Below are 20309 nucleotides of genomic sequence, written 5' to 3'. Positions count from 1 at the left end.
GCCACTTCCCAAGGCCCAGCCCTTATCAACTCCCAATCAGGTTATTGCAGTTACCCCCTAACTCTTTTCTTGTTTCCGTTTTGTACATAATTTTCTTTATTTATCTAGGCTGTGCTGGGTCTTCATTGCTGTGCAGGCTTTTCTCTAGTTGTAGTGCTGGGCCTCTTGTTGCAGTGCCTTCTCTTGTTGAGGATCACAGGCCCTAGGGTGTGTGGACTCAGTAGTTGCGGCACATGGGGTTGATAGTTGAGGTTCCTGGGCTCTGTAGCATGGGCTCAGTTGTTCCATGGCATGTAAGAGATTCTTCCTGGACCAGGGATCAAACCCTTATCTCCTGCATTGGCAGACAGATTCTTTACCACCAAGCCACCAGGGAAGCCCCTCTCTTCCTGTTTCTAGTCTTTCTCTTCTGCAACCTCCACTCCTGCATACTGCTTCCCAAATTTCTTTGGGAAGTAACTGCTAAAACATGGGTCAGATCACATCACTCCCATACTGCCTAAACAAGAGAGTCAAACTTGGCCTGAGCAAGATCCTCCTCCAACCAACATTTCTGCATCCTTTCCTCCTCTGGGTCTTCCACTGCTCAAAGACTACCACTATCCTCTTCTTACTTTGACTTCTATTTCAATTACTGTGGGGCCCTAAATGGGAAACCTTAAAAAGATAGGTTAGCTTTGCGGTTGGAAACTAAGATGGCGCGCCTGGTGGAAGAGATAGGGGCGTGGTCTATGTTAAAGTTTTTGATTGGCTCTCTTGATTTCCATGCACGCGGACAGCGTGTGATCACCATAGACTCCTGTTATAATGAAGGCACATGACGATTTGACCTTTAACGTGATTGGTGCAACTATGGCACATGATGATTTGACCTTTAACGTGATTGGTGCAACTATAGAAAGTCCCTCGCAAAACCCCCCTGCTTGCCTATATAAACCAAGAGTTAGCGGCAATAAAGCGTAACTGCTTAGAAGGAACCCCTGCCGTGGCTGATTGTCTCTGGCTCGCAGAGGGGCTGGGTTGGCGGACAGCAGGCTCACTTTTCCTTGGGACCCCTCAGCTCTGCTGAGGGAAATTTCACTGCCTCTCTTTTTCTGTGGAGCGCCCCCCGCAGAAACCACATCCTCCTTCTATCAGTCAACAATTGTCTATTGAGTGGCTACTATATACCACCCATCTACTCAGTACATTTTTTGAATTGCTACTGTATCTAGGTATTGGGGATATGGCAGTGAATAAGCTTATTTAACTTATATGCAGAGTGCATCATGAGAAAAGCTGGGCTGGAAGAAGCACAAGCTGGAATCAAGATTTCCGGGAGAAATATCAATAACCTCAGATATGCAGATAACACCACCCTTATGGCAGAAAGTGAAGAAGAACTAAAGAGCATCTTGATGAAAGTGAAAGAGGAGAGTGAGAAAGTTGGCTTAAAGCTCAACATTCAGAAAACTAAGATCATGGCATCTGGTCCCATCACTTCATGGGAAATAGATGGGGAAACAGTGTCAGACTTTATTTTATTGGGCTCCAAAATCACTGCAGATGGTGACTGCAGCCACAAAACTAAAAGACACTCCTTGGAAGGAAAGTTATGACCAACCTAGACAGCATATTAAAAAGCAGAGATATTGCTTTGCCAACAAAGGTCCGTCTAGTCAAGGCTATGGTTTTTCCAGTAGTCATGTATGGATGTGAGAGTTGGACTGTGAAGAAAGCTGAGTGCCGAAGAATTGATGCTTTTGAACTGTGGTGTTGGAGAAGACTCTTGAGAGTCCCTTGGACTGCAAGGAGATCCAACCAGTCCATCCTAAAGAAGATCAGTCCTGGGTGTTCTTTGGAAGGACTGATGCTGAAGCTGAAACTCCAATACTTTGGGCACCTCATGCGAAGAGTTGACTCATTGGAAAAGACTCTGATGCTGGGAGGGATTGTGGGCAGGAGGAGAGGGGGATGACAGAGGATGAGATGGCTGGATGGCATCACCGACTCGATGCACATGAGTTTGGGTGAACTCCGGGAGTTGGTGATGGACAGGGAGGCCTGGCGTGCTGCGATTCATGGGGTCGCAAAGAGTCAGACACGACTGAGTGACTGAACTGAAGACAAAATTACCTGCTTGGTGGAGATTAGTGGGAGAGGCAGACAACAAAACAAGTGCACAAATAAGAAAATGTTAGGTAAGTGTGATGCAGAGAATTGGAACATATAGCAACTAGGTGGCTATTTTTGACTGGGTGGCTATTTCCATCTGAAATGGCCTTTCCAAGGAGGTGACATCTATACTGAGATCTAAATGACAGGAAGGGAGGGGCCGGCTATTCAGAGTTTAAGGGGCAAAGCATTCTAAACATAGGACCAGCCACTGTGAAGGTTTTCAGGCAAAATGAAGTCTGATTGAAGGGCCAGAAGAAGGCAGAGCAGCTGAAGCACAGGGATAAAGGGTGAGCCGTGGGAGATGAAGTTGGAGTCAGCTCGCATATGCTTTCTAAGTCAGGGTAAAGAGTTGTAATTTGATTCTTTGGGCAATGATGGGAAGCCGCTGGAGGGCTTTAAATGAGAAAGTGACATGATGTGCTTTGTGTTTGAACAAGATCACTCTGGTTGCTGTGGGAACAATACATTGGGGGAGACAGTAGGAGCAGGGAACAGGTAGGTGCTTTGGTGGCAGTCTGGTTTTCCTTGAAGTACTTGCTCCATTTAAGACAAAGAACAAATGAAAAGCTCCTCTTGTTTTTAAGCAAAATATTAAAATTCTTATTATCATCTAACAGGACCCGAATGGGCTGACCTCTCTCCAGCCTCCTGTACACCATCTTTGCCCCTGCTATTGAGCCTTGTGGACCTTCTGCCAGTTCTTCAAATGTAGTAGGCCACAGGACCTTTGGACTTGCTGTGGTTATGTTATTTGCATGTGTGACAAAATATACATACCATAAAATTTACCATGTTAACCATTTAAAAGTATACAACTCAGTGGCATTAACGATATTCACAATGTTGTCATCATCACTCTCTAGCTCCAGAACTTTTTCATCATCTCAGGAGGAAACACTGGACTATTAAGTAATCACTTCCCATTCCCTCCTGCCCCAGCCCCTGGGAGATCATTAATCTGCTTTCTGTCTTTAAGGATTTGCCTATTCTGGACAGTTCACAAAAATGAGTACAATATGTGTTATTTGTGTGGCTTCTTTCACTCAGTAAAAAGTTTCCAAGATTCATTCATATGATAGCATGTGTCAGTACTGCATTCCTTTTTATGACTGAATAATATTCCATTGGATGGATTTATCACATTTTGTTTATCCATTCCTTCGTTGATGGACAGTTGTTTATCTTCACCCTTCAATTAATGTGACTAGTGCTGCTGTGAACACTCATGTACACATTTTTGTTCGAATCCCTGCTTTCAATTCTTGGGGGTGTATACCTAACAGTGAACTGCTGCGTGATATGACAGCTGTGGTCATATTTTGAGGAATGAGATCAGTGAACCTTTGACATGGATTAGTTTCCTGTGGCAACAAAGTACAATTAAAATAATTGCAGAAAATTTATTTTCTCCCAGTTCTGAAGGCTAGAAGTCTGAAATCAAAGTGTCAGGAGGGCCAAGCTTCCTCTGAGACCAGGTAGAATCCTTGTTTGCCTCTTCCTAGCTTCAAGTGGTGACAATCAATCCTTGGCACTTTTGGCTTGCAGCTACATCATTTCAATCAGTCTCATGGCCTTTACCCTGTGTGTGTCTGTGTCTTCACGTGGCCCTCTTCCTGGGTCTTTTCTTCTTTTAAGGACACCAGTCATACTGGACTAAGGGCCACCCTACTCCAGTATGACCTCCTCTTAAATAATTACATCTGCAATAACACTATTTCCAAATAAAGTCACATTCTGAGGTAAAGGGGAGAGGACTTTAACATATCGTTTTGGAGGACACAATTCAATCCATGACAAACTGACAGACATTACTGTGCTTCTGAATCCCCTGGGGATCCTGTTAACACGGGCTTGGTGTGAGGCCTGAGGTTATGCATTTTCAATCAGCTCTCCCAGCTGGTAGCCGTGCTGCTGGTTCATCGATATGGTGGCCAACTAGTCTTGGTTTTACCAATAAAAATCCAGAGTTAAAGGAAAGCCTTCAGTCCTGGGAAAACTGGAATGTTTGTCACCCTATTATATCACAGACCACATTTTGAGTAGCAAGGCTCTAATTATGAACTATGGTGATTTACCCATTAATTACATTACTGAATACTCTTATCTTTAAATTTAAATAAATTATTTTTTGCTAGAATAGCCCAAGATTTCAAGAATCTTGACCCCCAAAAAGCTTCAGACAAACTGTGAAATGGTGACTTCGTTGAGTTCATGGGTGCCATATGTGAATATTGTATATTAACTCATGAAATTATCTATGATGCTCAGCGTTGTCCCAGTGGGGTTGAAAACTGAGGTTTTTGACCCCTTTGCAGAGTAATTATGCATGGGAAAGATCTTTTTGGATAAGACTACTTACTGCGTTTGACGTCTTCAGTATCCTTTTCTTGTGCCACCCAGGGACCGTGAAAGTGGAAGTGAAAGTGCTTTTCTGAGGGTGGGTTTGAGCATGTTGTGGTTTGAGCTCTTGATTTCCATTAAGACCACCTGAAAAACTTTGAAAACTGCCACGCCCTCACTCCAAACCAAATGATTCAGGCTACCTGGGATTGGGCACAGGCAGTCAAGGCTTTGTTGTTAGTGTTTAAGCTCTCCAGGTGATGCAAATAAGCAACCAGCGTAGAAAATCCCTCTGCAAGATCTTCGTTTATAAGAGAAACATTGCCAATCTGTCCCTAATCTTTTTTTCCACCTGCACCCACATTCCTCTCCACTCCCCTCTATGCCCACTTACCTCTCTGTCATGGTTGGTCATTACCTTAAGCAAGTTCTCCTCTTCCTCATATTTGTGTCCTATTTATACAATGACCTCACTGACCTGGGACCATGTACAACCCACTGGCGGTAATAATTACTCCTGCAACTGACCTTGGCAGGCTTTCTTCGAGCTTTATTGACTTTGTTTTTCCTTCTTTCACAAAAGGCATCCTTAGCATCATCCACAATAAAGTTGCGACATTAGCCTGTGATAATGTCGCTGTTTTGACTGCAGAGCCTCTTAGGAATCCAGCGAAATCTCCCACAGAATCTGTACTGTGTGTTCCTCTGCAAACCAGCCACAGGAAATCTGGGTGGAGTGTACATTGCTTTTTTATTGGGATATAATTCATGTGCTATAAAATTCACCCTTTTAAAGTGTCCAATTCAGTGGTTTTTAGTATATTCATGAAATTATGCAGCCATCACCACAATCTAATTCCAGAGCGTTTTTGTCACTCCGCAAAGAAACCCCCTACTCATCAACAGTCGCTCCTCAATTCCTGTTGCCCCCTGCAAACTAATCTATTTCTGTCTCTATGGATCTGTCTATTCTGGACATTGCCTATAAATGAAACATTCAGTATGTGGTCTTTTGTGTCTGGCTTCTTAGCATATTTTCAAGGCTCAAACATATTACAGCAAATATCAGTGCTTCGTTGTTTGTGTGTGTGACCAAATAATGTTCCATTGTATGGATGTGCTACCTTATGTTTATCTATTCACAAGTGATGGACATTGGGGTGCTGTGAACATTCATGGGCAGGCTTTTGTGTGGACATGTTTTCATTTCTCTTGGGAGTGGAACCACTGGGTCATATGGTTAACTCTGTATTTAACGTTTTGAGGAACTTCTGAATTGTTTTCCAACCTTATTTTTTGACCTTAAAACAGCTCTTTCCTGAGTGTGAGCTGGTCTGTACTTGTTAGGGTGGGGAATAGGAGTCTCAGGGACTTTAAACACTTTTTTTTTTTTCTGTTATACATTTTATGTGAAGAATGAATGGTACTTTCACATAGAACCTTGTCATTTGGCTTCCAAAATGTCAAGAAAGCATGAAGCGCCTGTGGTGGCAACGATTGGGGGTGTCTGTCTGAGCTCCCGTGTTCCTAACCATCCCTCCAGCTGTATCTCCGGCCACCTGTCACAGTCTGTTACTGGCACAGACAAGGCCAGCTTGTTCCAAGGACACGACTACTGGGCCACTTCCATCTCAGATGGCCTGGTGGGCCGTCCAAATGTAGAAATCCGATTGCTTTCCGGGGATGGCAATAAACCAGGTGCAGACAATCCTGCAAATGGAAAGCCCTACTGCGTACAAAGCAAAAACTCTTCTACTCACTCCCGGAGGCCCTGCCCCACTCCTCGGCTGGCTGGCTTAGCCTGTGCGGACTCGCGCGGGTGAACGGCCTCCTCCGCATGCGCAGTTTCCGCCGGTCGGTTCCTTAAGTGGGCGCTCTGCCGGGTGCGCGCTCAAGCACGCGCGCCGTCTCGCGTGCACGCGCGCACGGGGCCTCTAGCCGCACGCGCCCCTGCCCCGCCCCGCCCCGCCCCGCCCCCTCCCCCCTCCCGCGCGCCCGCCCGCCTCCAGCCGCCGCCGCCGCCGCCGGAGCTCTGTAGTATGGCATCGAGGAGAATGGAGACCAAACCTGTGATAACCTGTCTCAAAACCCTCCTCATCATCTACTCCTTCGTCTTCTGGGTGAGTGGCCACGCCGGACCGGCGGCTGCGCTGCCGTCCATCGGTCAGTGTAGTGATGCTCCGAGAAGGGATGGGGGAGGAAAAAAACTAAAGCAAAAATCAAATCTCGGTCTCCTTACGGAGATAGGTGCAGGGCTGGGGCTGCAGGATGGCAGGGTGCAGCCGTGGGGCTGCTCGGACCCTGCACCCCGCCCGGTGTAGGTTGCAAGGGGCTGCGTGGTGGCGATGACTGCAGGTTGTCGACCTTTCCAAAATATTTTAATGCATTGACTTATTCTTTTAAGCTCGCGGGTTAGGGTCAGCCTCTGGGGAAAGTTGCGGTTTTATTCGGCTGTTTTCCTCGCTGGATCCCCCTCCTCATCCTCCCTTACCAGCCCGTTCGCGGCGCCTCTTGGAGCTAACCTGTGGTCGGCTGGGAGCAGGAGCGAGAGCGCAGGGTTTGATCCCAGATTCCCGGTTATTCCCGACCCCGCGGGGCTGCGAGAGGCAGGCGCCGGGAGCCGCGTGCTGCTTGGCTGGGCAAGGGAGATCAAAGGCCCCCCAAGCGCACTGATATGGGGTGGGCGCCGCCGCCGCGCGGAAACGCACGAAGGGAAGAGGGTCTTACATAAACCAGGGGCATCTTTGCGCTTTCTCGGAGACTCAGGTCTTAGGACCTTTTGCCCACTCGCCTGCACCCTTACACTCATCTTTCTGTCGTTGCGTGAACCCATTCTGCAGAGCCCCAGGGAAGGACCCCCACCACCTGATGACAGCAATAGCGCCCCAACTCTACTCCCCATCTTAATTGGTGCTGCTATCGGTCCTTGAACCTCAATGCAGAAGGGTGACGTCAGCCCCTCAGCAGAAGCCTCTGCGAGCTGGAGGAGGAGTGGGGGGGCGGACTCCAGGCTTGTGCCTTACCTCATCCTGTTTGGCAATTCGTGGAATCAGTGCAGGGCTGACACTGCAGTGATTCATTTGAAGTAGGTGGTACCTAAAGACCATTACCCGTTATTTCTCTTTTGGTGTAGATGACTCCCTTCTCCCCAAGTTTTCCTTCCCTGAACCAAGCCACAGCCACCCTACAGAAGAATGAATGTCACTACCCACCCCCCAATAATCTGGGTCACTTCAGCTTTCAAGGCAGTCATTTTGAAACCTGAGGCTCTGCAGAAAAAGCCAATCCCAATTTTTGGTGGTTTTTCCTCTTTGCCTTTGCCCCCGCCCCCCAATTAGCCCTAATTTTGGTTTGAAAGTGGGGCACAGTGCTTTATGAGGTACTTAGACTTGGCCTGATGGTGAAACAGGCTGTTTGTAATGACCAAGGCAGGAACTGAGATTTATTAAGGATAAAAAAAATTCCTAATGCGCTCCCCGCCCCCTGCCCCCCGCGGACATTCCTTGTCATTGGCAATTCTTCAGGTCGGGAATCTGTGGACTCTGGGGATCAGGCATACCAAGAACTCTGCAATGAGGTAAGATAGATTAACTGGTATATCACACAGGCAAGCACAGAAATGGAATTTATTTGGGCTGAAATTTCAGTAGTGTAATTGTGAGCTCTGCCCAGATCCTATATTATGTTCTTGGTAAAAGCAAGAATGCATGCTGGTTGCTGAAACTTCCCAGTAAGCTTTCCTGGGAACTGGTTTAGCTTTTTTGTTTGTTTGCTTCATTATATCTCTTTGTGTTTGGCCCTTCCTATTTACTTGACTTCCTATTTGTTCCTGGAGTAAATCATATGGGTAATTATTTTTAGCTTCCTGAAAAATATTTCAGCATCTCTGCTTGCTGGTAAAGAAGGGAGCCTTCTAGAGGAAGGCTTTCCATGGGAGCTTTTAAACTCTTCTTGTTTACTCCCTCCCCTCCCCAACCTCCTGAATCCAATTACTTAATGCACCCTAATACATCTTAAGTACAACAGTTTATGCCCTCTGAAGTTCCTTGTTGCCTGCATTTTCATTTTTTTCCCCACTTTCAAGATTTCTGTAGTCTCTTAAATGTTTACCTGACGAATTTAATAGTTTAAATAGCATTCAATAATCACTTCATACTTCACAACCAAAAATGAGATCTCTCTAGATGCAAGGGTATTTTTAAATAAGACTTTTTCGTGAATAAACCATGGTACAAATGCTGTGTTTTCTATTATACCTTAAATGGCAAGAAAAAAAACAGCTTTATTGAGATCTAATTCACATACTTCACCCCTTTTAAAGTGTACAAATTAGTGGTTTTTAGTATATTCACAGATATGTGTAACCATCACCCCAGTCAATTTTAGAACATTTTCATTACCTGAAAAAGAAACCCCATACCTTTTAGCTATCATTCTCTTCTCTGCCCTCAATAACCCTCACCACCCTGCTGCTGCTGCTAAGTCGCTTCAGTCGTGCCCGACTCTGTGCGACCCCATAGATGGCAGCCCACCAGGCTCCCCTGTCCCTGGGATTCTCCAGGCAAGAACACTGGAGCGGATTGTCATTTCCTTCTCCAATGCATGCAAGTGAAAAGTGAAAGTGAAGTCGCTCAGTCGTGTCCAACTCCTAACGACCCCATGGACTGCAGCCCACCAGGCTCCTCTGTCCATGGGATTTTCCAGGCAAGAGTACTGGAGTGGGGTGCCGTTGCCTTCTCTGCTCACCACCCTAAGCAGTCACTAATCTACTTTTTGTATAGATTTCCCTTTTCTGGACATTTCATCTAAATGAAATCATACAGTATGTGGTCTTTTGTGAATGGTTTCTTTTGCTTAGCAGAATGTTCTCATTCATGTGTATTCCTTTTAATGGCCAAATAATACTCCACTGCATGCTTATATACTGTATCCCATTTTGTTCGTTCATCTGTCCACTGATAGACATTTGGGTTATTTCTATCTTGTGGCTATTATGAGTGTCAGTGCTATAAACATTTATGTGCAAGTTTTTGTGTGAACATATGTCTTCATTTCTCTTGGGTATATACCTAGGAGTGGATTTGCTGGGTCATATGGTAACTCTGATTAATCATTTGAAGACCTGCCAGACCGTTTACCAAAGTGACCGCACCATTTTACATTACTTCCAGCAGTGTATGAATACTGTGATTTAAAGTATTTCTCCACTTTCTTGCCAACATTTGTTATTATCTGACTTTTGAAATTCTAGCCATGCTAGCAGATATCTCATTGTGGTTTTGATTTGAATTTCCTTAATGAGCAGTGATACTCAGCATCTTTTTATGTGCTTATTGGTCATTTGTATTCTTCCTTTAAGAAATGTCTGTTCATGTCTTTTGCCCAATTTTTATTTGTTATTTTTTAAACATTGTTGTAGGTGTTGTATGTGTATATGTCCTTTATATATTCTTGATTCAAGTCTCTTATCAGATACATCATTTGCAAATATTTTCTCCTGTTGTTCAGTTGCCCAGTCATGACTGATTCTTTGTGACCCCGTGGACTGCAGCACGCCAGGTCTCCCTGATTCTATGGGTTGTTTATTTACTTTCTTGGTGGTGTCCCTTGACGTACAAAGGGTTTTTTTATTTTGATAAAGTCCAATCTACCTATTTTTTGTCGCTGTGGTTTTAGTATCATATTTAAGACTTTTTCACCAAATGAGAGTTTATGAAGAAAATACTGTCTATAAGAGTGATTTGTCTATTCAGTAAATGCAGTTGATAAATGTATCTTTCTCTGGCATGTAGTAGGTACTCAAATATTTGTCAAAACTTCTGGGATTATGTTAGGTAATTTACAAGGATGATCTTGGTGTTCTTTTAAGTGGAAGATGGACAAAAGATTAGGCAGAATTTTTTCCTTCCTTTTTTCTTTGAATCATTTTAATGCAACTACTTCTCTTCCCATACCTCGGATTTAGGACTAGAAGACATTTGAGCTTAAAATGGTGGTAAACCAGCAGCATCAAGAGATTGATGTACCTACAGTTATGAGAGATCTTACATATGCGAGAACATACTGTATTGGTGTTTTTCTTTCTGACTTACTTTAGAAAGTTGGTAACGATGACTCTGTATGCAAGACAGCAAGAGACACAGATGTGAAGAATAGACTTTTGGACTCTGTGGGAGAAGACAAGGGTGGGATGATTTGAGAGAATAGCATTGAAACATGTATATTATCATTTGTGAAATAGATCACCAGTCTAGGTTCAATGCATGAGACAGAGCGCTCAGGGCCAGTGCGCTGGGATAACCCAGAGGGATGGGATGGGGAGGGAGGTGAGAGGGGGGTTCAGGATGGGGAACACATGTACACCCATGGCTGATTCATGTCAATGTATGGCAAAAACCACCACAATATTGTAAAGTAATTAGCCTCCAATTAAAATAAATTAAAAAAAGAAAAAGAGATCTTGTTTTATCTGGCCTCTTCTATTTATAATTACTCTCCCTCTCTGAGATGTTCCTCTAAAGCAGTGGTTCTCAGCAGCAAACAATTTTGCCTCTCCCCTCCCCCAGTATTTGGCCATGTCTGCAGACATATTTTGGTCACAGCTGGGAGTGGGGTGCTACTGGCATCTCATTGGTAGAGGCCACAGGTGCTGCTAAGCATACTACAAGGCACAGGACAGCCCTTCACAAGAAAGAATTATCTGGCTCAAAATGTCAACAGTGCCCACAACCTCTGCACTAGTGGACTTTACATAGTAATAAGTTAATATGTAGAAAAAGAGAATCTTCTGCAAAACTCCCTATATTTACTATTGTTTGGAACCCCCATACCCAAGCACTCGCAGCACAATTGCAAGTAAGAAGAGAAACATTCTCCTTTTTATTTGGAGATAAAGGTAGGTGGTTCTTTATGTAATAGTATTGAAATAGATAGGATGATCCTCCAGTTAAATAGTATCACCTGAATGTTAGGTAAGTGGCTCCATTATGGTCCTTGATTTGTATGTTTCATTTTCAGAGGAGGAAAAAACACACCTAGTAGTAAGTTATCCTGAGTTTTAAGACTAGCAAACAGTGCCTGACGCATGGAAGGTTTACTCTGGAAGTATTTAACAAATGAATGAATAAATGAAATTTTATTAACTACTCTTAGGCTTATGTATTTATTTCAACTCACCTCAATTGGGAGGGTTTTTAAAAGTGATATTTTCTGTCTACCTGTGGTGGTTTAAACGTGTTCCTGACAGTGATGTGTGGAAAGGTGGAGTAGAGAACTTTGAGACTTGATCTTCTAATGATAGTTCAGTTATTATATTTTTATGATCAGCTAGTTTGCCAGCCACTTTAATTATCTAAAATTTTAATTGGAATTTTATTTGTTAAGCTTGAATAAAAAAAGATATCTATCTTACTCTAATACAAAAAAACCCTCCATGACAAATACAGTTTTTTCAACAACAAACAGGAAAACTATAAATGTGATGCTTACAAGGTAAATTTTGTTTTGATTTAGAAAATTTTTTAATGTATTTTAAACAGTCATCTGAGTTCTAAGCTAAGATTGAAATCCACTCTAGTTACATCCACTAAATAATATGGTAGAGAGAAATATCCTTGCTTCATTCCAGTGTATATTGGATTTGGTTTCTTCTTTGATGATCCAAAGAGGAAATTATGATACCAAATTCTCTTATGGTGAAATGTCAGTGGTTTTTTTTTTTTTTTTTTTAAATTTTGGAAGCATCTCTAATCTTTTTAGGGAGAAGATTAAAGGAAATAATGGTCAGAATATTTCTTTTGTCATCCAGAAAGTTTAGGTACTTGGATTAAATAGAGGGGAAAAGTCTTAAAGAACAGCCCCTAACATTTTACAAAGTGTTTGAATTTGGGCGCACACTAAAGGCTACACTTACCCTTTTGCATATCTTTGGAATTCATTCTTTGAATGTCTTGTATGCCAGGTATTTCAAATGAATGTTTACCAACTTTTACTAGCTGCTGCTTTTACCATCTTACCTTCGTTTCTAAATAAAGCAGTTAATCTATTACTTTTTAGTATTAGGTGTTATATATTGTCTTCCTACTATGGAAGATCATGATCTAGTTCTCTTACCCCTTTCTCCCTCCCTCACATTTTTCCTAAATTGGGTAGACCCCCCAATATATCTTCTATCAGTATATCAACTTGGTTAGAGCAGTAGTCAGTGATCATATTAATTAGGTAAGCTGAGTCACAGCTGAACCTTGTAGTGTTTCTATTACGATTGCTTGCACAGCTTTTCCCCTTCAGTTAAAAGTTGCCTTGTTTTATCCTTCACTTGCTAATTTTCTTCATTCACCACTAAATTATCCTCATATTCTCCCCCAAGAACTGCATATCTTCACTTAGTGTATTGAAGCACGTTGTGTATCCTGTCAGTTTCTTATTCTTAAAAACCAATCATTAATATTGTTAGAGATGTTTCTCCCAGAGTAGGCTAGTGTTCGCTGCGCCTTTGAAAGAGCTGACATCATTATAATCTCGCTTTACCATTATCCTGGGGAATCTTGTCTCCTTTTATGTTGAGTCTTCAGTTTCCTAGATGTCCTGTCGTCCTCTTTTTTGCTCATCCATTTTGGTGGAGCAAAGCTTCTAGTAACTGTTTGGAAAAGAGTTCATGAGAGGTTAATTTGTTGAGGCTTTGCAGGTATGAACATCTTATTATGCTCTTGCACATAATTTGATAGTTTGGCTGAGTATAGAATTCTTGTTCATACATCATCTACCCTCAGAATTTTTCTGTCACTTCCTCTTCTCCCCCAGGTCTCGCTCTTGTTGCTCTTGAGAAATCCAAATGAGTTTTTATTATTATTATTATTCTTAAGTTCTGCTTTTCTTTGAAAGCATCTAGAATCTTTCTAGTTCCTAGTGCTCTGAAATTTCACTATATTACCTCTTGCCATATGTTTATTTCTATCTTTCCTCTGTACCCTTTCAATGTGCAAACTCAGGTCCTTCCCTTTGGGAAAATTTTCTTGAATTGTTTTGTTTTGCTTTATTTTAAATTTCCTTTCATTTTCTCTGTTGTGTCTGTTTCAGTGTTGGACCTCTTAGATCCTCTAATTTTCTTTCCTTCTGTTTTCTAATTCTTTGTCTTTTTGTTCTGCCTTCTGGAAGATCTCTCCCAGTTTACCTTGTCTGCTATTGGATTTTTCATGTGTTTTATATGTTGATTTTTAGGAGCTCCCTGTTGAGGTCTGAGCATTTCTTCTTCTAGCATCCCACTCTTGTTTCATAAATGTAATATTTTAAGATCTTCTGACAATATTAATGATTTTTTTTTAAGTTTGCTTCTTTCTGCAGTTTCCTCCCAGTTACCTTGTTATCTGGCATACTACAGACTGACCTCAAATTTCTGGTAACCATTTGCTCTCTGTTCTGTGTATGTTTAAGAGTGGAGCTCTAGAAACGTTGACTGGAACCTCTTAGCATGAAGTGAGAGTTTGTAAGTTGGGTGATTTAGCTGGGTCGTTGAGTTTTGGAACTGAGTCTTTTCCTTTGGTCTAATCAGATTTCCTGTAGAAGAATCTTCCAGTCTTCTCTCTGGATGAACAAGGTTAGGGATATAGATGTCTCCACGTGCAGTATAAATACACCTTTGTTTAAGCTCCTGTTTCAAGTGTAGAATCCAGCGTCCACTGTGCTTTTGTTTTCTAGTTCATTCTCCCTAGATAGTAAATCTCTGAACCCATGATAGAATGGGGGAGAAGACAGAGACTGGAAGTTGGAGGGGATCTAATTGCTTTTCAAAAAGCTTTTCCCAGATTCTCCATATTTTAGCTCCTTTTTGTTCCTGGTCCCTAGAGTGCATGGAGTTGCCTTCTGGGGGTGCTTGTGTGCAAATATTTTATTCTTGGATTTGCTCACAGCTGCCATAAGATTTGGCTTTTTCTCAGCTTCCAAAATGTCATTGTGGTTGTCTCCTCTTCCATTCTCTTTGTTATTGTGGGTTTTTTAAAAAAAAAAAATCCAGTCATTTCAGTGGACTTTTGGGAGCTAGCCAAGGTAAATGGATGTGTTCAATCCATCATCTTTAACTGGAAGTCCTTTATATCTGTATCTCTATCTTGCAGGTAACTAATTAAATACGGAGTTGATTGTGAGTGATTGAATAGAGCATCTGAGATGGCAACAGTTGGGATGTTCTAATAGATATTGGTACCTACTTTTCAACTTTTAAAGAGCTTTTGGATGTTAAGGGGGGTGTTCTAGGTTGGAACAGGCTTACTAAACCACATCCTCTTCAAGGTTATCTGGTCATCAGGGAATGGAGTTGGATAAATGGGAACGAAATTCTGAAGGTTGCTGCTGTTTTTTTCTGCTCATTGAATTTCTTCCCATCAAGTGGAGGCCCATGTGTCTTCTAATCTAATTCAGACCTTGCTGGATTAATTTAATGTGGAAGCAGCAGAATTTCAAAGTATGGTGGGGAACTTGATGTTACATGGGTCAGGGCTCTGTTTTTCTGTTACCACAATGATAACCCTCTGTGTTTATTATACAACTTGTGCATTATAATCTGAAGACTTTTTTTTCTTATTTAATACACTTTACTTCCTGTATGCAGCATGCAGTTAGGCCACTTGCACTACCTTTTAGAGCATTTGTGGAACATTAAGTTTTTTCCACTTCGTAGTTGCTTAGAAACAAGCTGACTTTTTATCCAGATAGATTGAAATACTCTGCTAAATTTTAATTACAGCTAGAGTTCTTGATTTGACCCTACCGTGGGCTCCATTCCTGATGATTCATTGACTGTTCAGCATTATGTACTGTTTTAAGGAAGCACTTAAGAAGGTGCTTTGAATGGAAAGTCATCTGTGACTGTTTCTCTGTTTAAACATGTTAAACCTTTGACATAGGTGACTAATGCACCGCTAAAGCAATTTGAAGTGCACTGTAAAAAAAATATTCTTATGTCTTTTTCTCCTTTGGACCCATTACAGCAGCTTCCAATTTGGCTTATCTCCACATGACAGGCAGATCGTTGGATTACTGCTCTTAAATTTCCTTTTTTGGCTGTTATCCTACTTGCCTTGACAGAATGCTTTTCATTCTTGGCTGAACATTTTTATACCTTTTTATAGAGTCCCAATATTCATCAAGAAAATGACATAAAGGGGGAAGATAGGAAAGAGATTTTCTTTGTCTTGATTTCCCTTTGGTTATTTGATCACTTGAACTTGTAAGCCTGTGAAAGAGTTTGGTGATAGAATTAAGGATCCCAGTTCTACTGTGGAAGGTTTTCTTTGTGCTTTTTATAAGGTATGATAGGCTTTTTCATCATCATTTGTTGTAGGAGAAATTGCAGTTGCCTTGTACTGAAATAAAAGATGGGTTGGGTCAGGTGAGCAATCTACATTTATGGTTATCAATCCTATTTGCCCATCAGGGTTGCCTAAGGAGCCCTAAAATACTATATGCTTAGACTTCATGGTAGGAGGTTCTGATTCATTTTGCCTGGAGGAGGGTGCCAGCTTTCATAGTTTTAAAATAATCTTCCAGGTGATTCAGCTGTGCAAATAGGATTGAGAGCCACTGATTCAGAGAGAACTGTGTAATAGCAGGCCTGGTTCCTCTTGGATCTGGAGATAGCTAGGGAATATCTAGCTATTGAGTAGCTTGTTATTGTTTAGTTGGTAAGTCGTGTCCAACTCTTTTGCAACCCCATGGACTGTAGCCTGCCAGGCTCCTTCTGCCCATGGGATTTCCCAGGCAAAAATACTGGAGTGAGTTGTCATTTCCTTCTCCATGGGATCTTCCCGACTCAGGCAAGCGGATTCTTTACCACTGAACCACCAGGGAAGCCCTATTGAGTATCTAGCATGGGACTATTGATTTGGTCTGCTTTGCCCAAAAGTCTGAGGCTAGGTGTCTAGCATCTCTTAGTAAACCAAAATGGCCTTGTCACTCTTAGGAGACCTTGCTAATCATTTCTAACTAGAGAGTGCTCATCAGAATAACTAAGGGGCTTTGAAAACACAGTTGTTTGCTCCTATCTCATAAAGTTTCCATTTTAATTGATCTGCAGAGGGACCTGGGTATGTTTTTTTTTTAACCATTCCTAAGGTGATTCTGATTTCTGGGATATGACTCTGGCCTGTGATAGTTTGTTATAAATCTTAACATATGCTTTCCTGCGATCTGTAGTACCATGAGGCTAGTTTGAGAAGGTTCCATAAGCAAGATGCAGCCAATCTCGTATTTTCTCACCCACTGAATTGGTGTCTGCCACGTGTCTGCAATTGAATGCTTGGAGTTTGGAGTAGTTTCCATTCCTTTAGGGGGAATGTATTCGTTTATAGTTGCACTGAGAAGTTAGGAAGTCTTAGTTTTCCCTTTATCAAAAGATTGTTATTCAATATGTAAAACAAAACCCTGAATTTATTACTTAACAAAGTAAGAGAGCAGTACTAGTGAAGCAGAGTTTGAGTGAAACAGATTGCTGTTCTTTTGGGGAAGCGTGGTGGTGTTTGATGGTTGCTTTGGTTACAGAAGGAGTGGTTGCCCTTGGCCTTAGAATCATGGCTATTTGGGTGAGACTGTTGTTGATTGCTTCTGGGAAGCATAGTCACTGCTGTGCTGCCGGTTGGTTGACCTTGAGTTGTGTGAGGCTGTCACTGTAATTAGCTTCTAGAAGTATGTTCCCTGAAACAAGGTGAGTTGTCATTGATGATTAGACTAAGCTGAATTGCCACTGATCGAATTGGTTTAGGAGTGGATGTTGGTAGTTACCATGCCTACTGAATAATCAATCTTCTTCCCCCCATGAGTATAGAGACTTTTATTCTTGCCTCAGATTACCAATGCTTATTTCTCCATGAGATGAGTTTATCTCTTCACAGATGCAATTGTTGTATCAGAAGAAACCTAATAGAGTCTAAAGATAAACTAATATGAGAATTTGGTAAAGTGGTTAGATGCAAGATAAAAATACAAAAATTAATTGCTTTTCATTATTTTACATAAGCCTTAGAAAAGAAAAGGGAGGAAAAATTTCAGTCTCAGTAGCAACAGAAATCATAACCACTTCAGAATAGTTAAAAAAAAGTAAGGCTCTTATATGAAGAAAACTAAAAGCTTATTGAAGATTATAAGATCTGAACAGATTGTGTTCTTCAGTGGGGAGATTTAGTACTATAAAATTATCAGTTTAAAATGTGTTTACTGTAATTCCAAATAGAGTCCCAATGGAATTTTTTGGGGGGATGGAGTGGCACTTGATAAAAACAGTGTTTATGTAGGAGAATAAATGCCTGAGAAGGCAAGAGACATATGGGACAGGGGGAAGGAAGTATATGCCTTACCACTGTTATCAAAATATACTATTGTATATAAGATGGCTGCCGTCATCATCCTCGTTTCTGTATTCATGTTCTTGTGTAATCTCCTTCATTTGGGTTTGGGCAGGACCTGTGACTAGTTTCTACCTAGGAGAATACAACAAAGGTATTTCAATGTGTGTGAATACATGTACATGATTATGTTAGATAAGATTGTAATGTCTTCCTGAGAGACTTTGTCCCTGGCTGGCTTTAGAAGACTCTTGAGAGTCCCTTGGACTGCAAGGAGATCCAACCAGTCCATTCTAAAGGAGATCAGCCTTGGGTGTTCTTTGGAAGGAATGATGCTAAAGCTGAAACTCCAGTACTTTGGCCACGTGATGTGAAGAGTTGACTCATCGGAAAAGACTCTGATGCTGGGAGGGATTGGGGGCAGGAGGAGAAGAGGACGACTGAGGATGAGATGGCTGGATGACATCACTGACTCGATGGACGTGAATCTGAGTCAACTCCGGGAGTTGATGATGGACAGGGAGGCCTGGAGTGCTGCAGTTCATGGGGTCGCAAAGAGTCGGACACGACTGAGAGACTGAACTGAACTTAACCCTATGGAGAAGACCGCATGGCTGGAACTGAAGGCAGTCTTCTACTGACAGTCAGAAAGAAACTGAGGCCCTCATTTTGGCAGTGCACAAGTAACAAAATGATTCCACCAGTCAAGTGATCTTGGAAGCACATCCTTCCCCATTTTGGCTTCAAATGAGACTGCAACCACCCAACAACTTGATTGAAGGATAATGAGATCTTGAAACAGAAGACAGAGTAAAGTTGTGCTCAGACTCCTGACCCCAGCGAAACTCTGAGGTAGTAACTGTGTTCTGTTTTAAGTCTCTACATTTATTATAATATTGTTACATAGCAATGCATAATTAATAAAACTATAAAGTCCCTAGTTAATTCAGTATGATACTGACTTATAAAGAGACAAATGGGTCAGTGGAATAATAGAGAATCCAGTAATAAATTCTAGTGTATATAATTTAATATATGAAAAGGGACATTCATTTTAGAGAAGGCTAGATTTAAATGATTCTAATACTACTGTATATTTAGAAAAAATAAAATTGGAGCCCTTACTTGAATTTTATTAAAAAGTCTAGTTAGCTTAAATGCTCAGATAGGAACACAAAACAAAATTCTGTAAGAAAGTATAGAGATCATATATAAATACAGGAATCAGAGAAATTTCTTTATCCAAGTTGGAGCCTCAGAAGCAATGAAGTTAAAAAATTGAACTTCCTGGTAGTCCAGTGACTAAGATTCTGCCTACCAGTGCAGGTGACACAGGTTTGATCCTTAGTCTGGGAAGATCTCATATGCCATGGAGCAACTAAGCTTGTGTGCCACAACCTCGCCAGTGCTCTGGAACCCGTGAGCTGCTACTACTGATGTCTGTGCACCACAGCTAGAGGGTATCCCCTGCTCATTGCAACTAGAGAAAAGCCCAGGCACAGCAATGAAGACCCAGTGCAGCCCTAAATAAATAAACGTATTATTTAAAAAATCATTGTATTTGCCTATACAATTTTTTAAATTATGTGACATAAGTACAATAAAATCAATTAAACAGTTATGGTGAGACTCAGACCCAGTGCCAGACTATTAGCTAATATACTGCTTTCTTCATTAAAAAAATCTTCTTACAGGAAAAAAAAAATTCTACGTTCTGATGGAACCTCCTTCTCATTTGAGACTGATAATGGCTTGCTGACCAGCTTTGGCCTACTGACCACAGTTTGTGAATTACTGCTCTGTGGAAGGAATCGGCAAACTGTTTCTGTAAAGGGCCTGATAGTGAATATTTTAGGCTTTATGGGCCATATGGTCTCTGTTGTGTCTACTCAACTCTGCCATTATCCTGTGAAAGCAACATCAGTTCAATTCAGTTGTTCAGTTGTGTCCGACTTTTTGTGACCCCATGAATTGCAGCATGCCAGGCCTCCCTGTCGATCACCAACTCCCGGAGTTCACTCAGACTCACGTCCATCAAGTCAGTGATACCATCCAGCCATCTCATCCTCTGTCGTCCCCTTCTCCTCCTGCCCCCAATCCCTCCCAGCATCAGAGTCTTTTCCAATGAGTCAACTCTTTGCATAAGGTGGCCAGAGTACTGGAGTTTCAGCTTTAGCATCATTCCTTCCAAAGAACACCCAGGACTGATCTCGTTTAGAATGGACTGGTTGATCTCCTTGCAGTCCAGGGGACTCTCAAGAGTCTTCTCCAACACCACAGTTCAAAAGCATCAATTCTTTGGCGCTCAGCTTTCTTCACAGCCCAACTCTCACATCCATACATGACCACTGGAAAAACCATAGCCTTGACTAGAGGGACCTTAGTCGGCAAAGTAATGTCTCTGCTTTTGAATATGCCATCTAGGTTGGTCATAACTTTCCTTCCAAGGAGTAAGCGTCTTTTAATTTCATGGCTGCA

The 20309-nt window shown here is 41.9% G+C and overlaps 1 protein-coding gene across 1 annotated transcript in view; it reads left to right on the top strand.

The window, feature by feature from the left end:
- Nucleotides 1-6501: 6501 nt before the first annotated feature.
- Nucleotides 6502-20309, top strand: part of TSPAN7 (tetraspanin 7) — a 129186-nt gene continuing 115378 nt past the window's right edge. The window contains exon 1 of the mRNA XM_052663003.1: nt 6502-6617. Coding sequence (XP_052518963.1) covers nt 6537-6617 — 81 coding nt within the window. The 5' untranslated portion in view covers nt 6502-6536. The remainder of the gene's footprint in view (nt 6618-20309) is intronic.

The sequence above is a fragment of the Budorcas taxicolor genome, chromosome X (genome assembly GCF_023091745.1).
Source record: "Budorcas taxicolor isolate Tak-1 chromosome X, Takin1.1, whole genome shotgun sequence".
In the NCBI taxonomy this organism is placed as follows: domain Eukaryota; kingdom Metazoa; phylum Chordata; class Mammalia; order Artiodactyla; family Bovidae; genus Budorcas; species Budorcas taxicolor.
The sequence above is the reverse complement of the archived record's forward strand: the minus strand, read 5'-3'. Positions and strand labels throughout refer to the sequence as shown.